We start from the raw sequence: 6,866 nt of genomic DNA, 5'->3' as shown, positions 1-6,866 counted from the left end.
TTTCCCACCCTCTGAGGTTCCACCCTCTGGTTTCCTTCCCTTTTAGGCAATACTATCGCCTCTCTGATTCTTTTGGTTTTGGGGTACCCTTGTTTACCCCGACTTGCGCTATGCATGCTAAAATCCATTTCCTGAGTCGAGTGCTTAGTCTTTCTCAAGAGTTCGCTCTTCACGCTAATTGGGTTGCATGCCCCTTTCCCAGTTTGGGTTTTCTTAGTATTGTTAGTGAAATTGTGGCTGATTACAATTTCGCCCCTCACCATGAGGTGCCACTCATTCCTCCCTAGTTTTTGGGTTTTCCCATTCCCTCTGTCATTGTTCAGCACGACATGCAAACTTCCTGCACTGTTATTTACCAGGACGTTGATTCTACTGTGGGGGTCCTATGAATTTGGCCTCTGCGAGCCCTTGCTCTCCCTCGCCTTACCCTTACCTTTATCTTTCTTTCCGGCCTTAGCCCCCAGGGACTCTTCACTGTACAATTCTTTCTTATCTCTATGATTTCTACTGTGATTTCTATTAACAACCCTGATTTGCATTACATTCTTCATTCCTACTCTATGTTCCAGACTGGTTATTTCTTCATAAGGTGGGAGAGGGAGTGTCACCTACCCATTTACCATCCTTCGCTTCACTGCCACCTTCATCTCCCGCTTGCTGTCTACTCTTTCAATCTCGCCACCTTTCTCCTTGCTCGTCCGCATGAAAAGTGCATGTTTTGCCTTTTCCTTAGGTTTTATCCCTTTGTCATTTTCCCTTTGTAATTTTACCGCCAGTTGTCCTCCATTCACTCCTTCCTTGGCACGCCTCCCTTCCCACCTGCCTTGGGATGCTGCCCACCTGTCTTGTCCGCCATCCTTCATTTATTACTTTCCTCTCCTGGCTGCTCTTGTCGTCCGGTTGCTGACTCCACTCTGCTACTTGGCGCTGGTTTGCTACCCATCCTTGGACTTGCTGTCCTGCCCTCTCCTCCTCCATTCCGTTCCATCTCTGCCCCCGATCTCTCTGGGCCTGTCCTTCCTCTGCCCCCCTTCGTCATCCTACTCAGCTCTGTCCTTGCGTCTGTCCTTTTCTGTTCCATTTCTGACCTGTTCTGTCCCGCTTGCATCTGCCCTTGTCCTTCGTCACTCCTGTCAACTCCAAGTGAATTCTTTAGATGCTTGCTTTGGCGCCTGTCTTTTTCTACTGCCTGAATCAGTTGTCACATTTCCTCTTTCTGCTGGAGCTCTTCCGCACTTACGTCCAGTTGCTGCTCTTTGTTCCGGCATCCCCAGTTCGCAAGGAGGTTTGCTGGAGCATTTCCTTTCTGCTTCACATGAGACGGTATGGTGTATGCTACCTTCCTCAATTGCTGGCTTATTTCCGTTATTACCCATGCCGTCTGCCAACTTTTGCTTAGTTTTTTGGTTGATACTCCCTGCTGGAGTTGTTTAATAGTTTCTATCACTATCATCGAGTTGCCTTCGATCTGCAGGCTTTGGTATCCTTCCTTGACCGCTATTGCTAATCCCCTGTTCAGCGCATGGAATTCTGCCTCGTTGTTGGTAGCGATTCCACTGTCCATTGCATAGACTTGTTTGATCTCCCCTCTGTCATCTCTGAATATCCCTCCTATTCAAGCCTCCCCTGGGTTGCCTTTTATCGTGCCATCAAAGTTTAGCTTAGTGAATCCATGTGGCGGGTTCCTATAGCATTCTTCAGCTCTTGCATTTCTTGCCTTGTGTTCCCTTCCTGTCATGTTTGTTTTTTTTACTTTGATTTGCAGGCGGTTCATAATGCGGGTCTCTGTCGCTTCCGTCTTCTAGCCTTCCTCCTTCCAATTTTCGAGGATTACTGTTTCTCTTATGTGTTTTCATGGTTTGGCTCCATATTTCCTCTTTGGCTTTTTCATATTCCCTGAATATCACCTGGTTTCTTCCATTCCATAGGTTCCACAGGAGGAAACCGATGGACAGATTCCACACTCGGTTCAATATTTTGTTGCGGTACGGCTTGCTGCTCCATTTCTCTATTTTTGTTCTTATGCTACCTGTGTTCCTGTCATTGATCTCAAAGAGCTGATGGTGGTTTTGCCACAGGTTGTTGCTGATGCTACAGGAATTTGCAAAGTGCTCCATGGTTTCTTCTTGGTTCTAGCACAGGGCGCGGCACAAGGTTCCATGCGTCCCCTTCCATCTTAGTTGGTCCCAGGTTAAGGCGCGCCCGTGCAGTAATATCCAGGTAAAAAGCGCCACTTTTCGCAAGATTTTCAATGTCATATTCTATCCCATTCTTTTATGTCTGGGTTTCTGGTTCTTCCAGTCGTTATATGATATCCTTCTGAGATAGTAAACATGCCTTTTATGCGTTTGCCCCATCTTATTATATCTGGTCCTTCTTTGATTGCAATTTTTCTTATTTCCATTTCATTTTGTTAATTTATCCATTGTTCTGTTTCTGGTGCTTCGTGCTAGTCGTTCTTCATTTTCCATTTTCTCCAGTAATCGTCCTGGTCTAGTATCCAGTAATTTTTAATTGCATCTTCCTCCATTTGGGTGGTGTACTGTTGAAGGTCTTGGAGTTGAGGTTCCTCATTGAGGGTTCCTCTCTGCTGCCACGCCTCCTCTCAAAAGTTTGCTTTGTCGCCCTCCCTAATTTCCCAAAAACTCTGCTCTCTTATCAGGTCCCTGTTTAAACTTGCGAGGTTCCAGATGGCTGAACCTTTCTTTTCTGATTAGTTTCGAAGTTTTCCTTCAGGTGACCTTTGCCATCTCGTATTTCTTTTCCCATAACGATTTCCATAGATCTTCCCCTCCTTGAATCCACCTCCACCATAATTTTGCACCCATGACTTGGTTTAATATGTAAGGGTCTCTTAGACCTAAGCCCCCTTCTGTGACAGATTTTCTTAGCCATGTCCAAGAGAGCAGAGCCCACTTTTTTGTTTTGTTTGTTCCTTGCCATATAATTTTTTTGAAAATTTCCACCATTTTTTGACATATGGTTTTAGGAATCGCTTGACTGGCCATTTGATAAATTGGCATAGCTTGGAGGACTGACTTTAGGAGGATGAGGTGACTAGGTATATTTAGCATTCTAAACGTCGAATTATCCATTCTTTTTTGGATTTTTCCTATCAAGCCTTTCCAATTCTCTATTCTGTTCTGCTTGTCGCTCAACTGTACTCCCAGGTATTTAGTTGGGAGCTTTCCAATTCTGAACCCCATTGTTCTGGCTAAGAATGCTTCAGCCAACATTGGGGTATTAAAGAAGAATATTTTTGTTTTATCCTTATTTACCTCTGTTCCTGATGCGTTTGTGAATTCTTCAAGGATTTCCACTAGTTTCTTTACTTCCTTAAGATTCGCTTGACTATACATCATTACATCATCTACAAATTGTTGATGTGTAATGGTTAATTCTTCCCCCCATAATCTTAGACCTTTAAATTTTCGACTGCTTACTCTTGCTTTTATTAATCTGCCTAAACCATCCGCTGCTATTATAAACAGGAAGGGTGACAGTGGGTCTCCCTGTCTGAGCCCGCGGGATGGCTTGAAGGTTTCTGTTGGTGTTCCATTCAGTAGTATGGACATGCTTGGAGTGGATATCATTGACATTATCCATTCTGTCGATCTGTCATCAAACCCATATGCTCTTAGGCTTCTTTAGAGGTATTCCCAGCTGAGTTTGTCGTAGGCTTTTGCTAAGTCGAGTTTGATCATCATTCCTTTATTTCTCAACTTCTTCAATGAATATATCACCTCTTGAGTGACTATGATCCCATCCACTATCTGTCTTCCTTTCACAAAACCTGTTTGTTCTTTTGCTATCAGTTCTAGAAGTATTGGTTGTAATATTTTTACCATTATGGTGGCTAGAATAAATTTCATTGCATAGGGCTATTGGTCTAAAGCCATGAGGTTCATCAGCCTTTTCTACATTTGGTATTAATGCTAGAAAAGTTGCATTCCATGATGGGTGCATTCCTTTATTACATCTTGATTCTTCCACTGAATTTACAATGTGTTGTTTCATAAAGCTCCATGTTGCTTGGAAGAACTCTGCCGTAAATCCATTCGGGCCTGGGGCTTCATTCTTGGCCATTGTCTTCACTATATCCTCTACTTCTTTCTCAGTGATTACCCTTAGGAGGGCCATGTTTTACTCCCTGTTTACCTTTTTAGGAATGTATTGACTTATTTTTGCTATCTCCTCTTCTCTATTGCTTTGCGCCTCCGTCAATATGCCTTTGAAGTGCTGTATTAGTAGTTTTTCCATTTCCTCTTTCTGAGTTACCCTGTTGCCTTGGGTATTTTTTAGGGAGAAAATTATGTTCTGCTACCCGTGTTGCTGCATGGCTCTGTGGAAGAATTTTGTGTTCCTTTCCCCCTCTTTCAGCCATTGTACTCTTGACTTTTGTCTCCATAGAATTTCCTCCAATCTGATTAGCACCCGTCCTTCTTCCTGCGCTAGCTCCTCTGTTCTCCCTTCTTTTATTATTTTCTGTTGTATCCTTTTCATGTCTATTTGTGGATTTTCTTGGTCCTTTTGAATGTTACCAAATTCTTCTCTGTTCCAGTTCTTAATTTTGCCTTTTAACTCCTTTAATCTTAATTAGAGTGTGTGCATCTTGTTCTTTCCTTTTATTTCCTCTTCACTGCTCTGCCACCAGTTTTCCATTTTTTCTATGAGGGTTGGGTCTCACAACCAAAAGGCTTCAAACCTGAACGGTCTGTTCTGGTTTTGATTATTCATGGCAATTTCGAGTTTTATCAGCCAGTGGTCTGATCCTTAGCATGGTAGGATAGTTGCTTCATAGAATATATCTTTCCCAAGAAAGTTTTCCATTTCTAGGAACCTATCCAATCTGGAGGCTATCTGCTTGTTGCCTCCTCTTCTATTATTCCAGGTATATTTTCCATTAATGGTGTTTATATCAATCATTTTTAGGGCTACTTGGGTTTCCCTGAATCTTTCCATGTCTACATCCTCCCATTGCAGTCCTCCCTTATTTTCCTTGGTAGAAGTGATCATATTGAAATCTCCCGCTATCACCCATAGTTTTTCTGTGTGCAGGTTTCCCAACCATTGCATATGTGTTAGGAAGGCCTCTCTTTCCACTGGTATATGAGGCCCATAAACCGCCGATACTAAGAACCACTCTCTGTTTCCTATCCATCGGTATGTGAGGCCCATAAACCGCCGATACTAAGAACCACTCTCTGTTTCCTATCATTCTGAATCTCCCTGAGAGGATCCTCTTCATTCCTATCCAATGGTCTACAATAACTTCTGCAGGGTTCCACAAGATTGCAATACCCCCTGCACTCCCTTTTGCATCAAGCATCATGCATTCATAGGTGAGCTTGATTTTTTTAAGAATCTCCTCCATTCCCCCCTCCCCCCCGCCTCATTATTTTTGTTTCTTGAAGCAACATGATTTGGGGTTTTTCTCTTTTAATCCTTTCGGCCAGGTACCTTTGCTTACTCTTGCTATTAAGCCCCATAATATTACATGATGTAATTATCATTGAGAAGGTGGGGTGGTTTGGTGAAAGACCGCTAAGAGCGGTACTACTCTTCTCGTATTAACTAGCATTTCTCCCATTACTTGTATTGACTCCTGGAGATTCTTTCTTCCTCTTTTTATCCTCCTCTTCCTTTACTTTGTTGTTCTTGGCTATTGTTAGGTTGTATTCCTAACTGCTCATTCATGCATGTGGTTCCTTGCTCCTGTTTTTCTCTATATTTTTGGAAGATTTCCTTGTATAATTTTTTATCCTCTTTTGGGATAAACCTCTCATCCAGATTCCTCCACTTGTCCAGTAGTTTCCTCAGAATTTCTTCTTCTGTTGTTGGGTCTTCCCCTTTACTAATATCTATTTCCATTACTTCATTTTCCTGTTTATCCTCCTTTTCTTTTCTTCCCTTTTCCCCTGTTTCTCTTTGGGCTTTCTGTTTAGTGCTATTTGTTTCTTGATTTATTCTGCCTTCCTGTTCTTTTTCCTCTTGGTAGTCCATGACTCGGGTTTCTTCTTCTTCTTCTTCTACCCGCAAGATTTCAAACCTGTTCACCTCATTTTCTTTAGCTGGTTGTTCTTTTCTTCCTTCCTTAGGGGTTTCCTTTGCAGGTATTTTCCTGGTTTTGATCTCTTGAAACCCTTCGTTATCTTCTGTGTTTTTCCTTTGTTGCTTAGTCTTTCTTTCTTCCTCCTCGGCATTTAAGGGGCATTCCTTGTAGAGGTGCCCATATTCATGGCCTTTTCTGCATCTAAATGGTATGTGTTCATAATCCAGAGCCTGTTGCCACACTTCTTCATGGTTTTCTAGTGCTACTGCTCCTGGTATGGGGTTCTCAATGTTCATGTATACGAAGATTCTTGCATAGGACGTATATCTTCCTTTCTTAGTTGATTCCGTTATTTTAACAAAGCTAACAATGGTGTTCCCTATTCCTTCCAGGATATCTGGGTCCCAAAAATCCATGGGTAGTCCAAACATTCTTACCCATACGGGCGCTGCTAGGAATTTATATTTATCTGCATTGTAGCATTCCTCCCGATACCTCATAAATAAACCTGCATTATTATGGAAATATGGGCCATTTTCAAATACTTTTTCTTTGTCTTGCAGGTTTGAGAAGATTACCGTAAAGAATCCACGTGCGCCTAGCTTCAGCTCTATGTGGCCGCATGGCTGCCATTTTTGCTGGATCCATCTTATCAGGTTTTTCTTAGACAACCAGACACCAATAAACTTGCATATTAATGCATGGTCTTTCATGTAACTTCGGTACCGCTCAAGTTTGTTCATAGGGATAACAAATCTCGGTCTTTTTGTTGCACAAGGTAGGCATTTTCCTTTGCTCCTTGCCTGCCATCTTG

The 6,866-nt window shown here is 42.5% G+C and overlaps 1 protein-coding gene across 1 annotated transcript; it reads right to left on the bottom strand.

Moving 5' to 3' along the window:
* Nucleotides 1-1,201: 1,201 nt before the first annotated feature.
* LOC149225216 (uncharacterized) lies at nt 1,202-1,564 on the bottom strand. Its single transcript, XM_089379893.1, has one exon. It carries the CDS (start codon nt 1,562-1,564, stop codon nt 1,202-1,204), a length of 363 nt encoding a protein of 120 aa, XP_089236019.1.
* Between the last annotated feature and the right edge of the window lie 5,302 nt (nt 1,565-6,866).

The sequence above is a fragment of the Pinus tabuliformis genome, chromosome J, assembly GCF_031772625.1.
Source record: "Pinus tabuliformis cultivar Carrire ecotype Pingquan chromosome J, CPIR1, whole genome shotgun sequence".
Classification (NCBI taxonomy): Eukaryota; Viridiplantae; Streptophyta; class Pinopsida; order Pinales; family Pinaceae; genus Pinus; species Pinus tabuliformis.
This window is presented reverse-complemented; position numbering and strand designations above follow the sequence as displayed.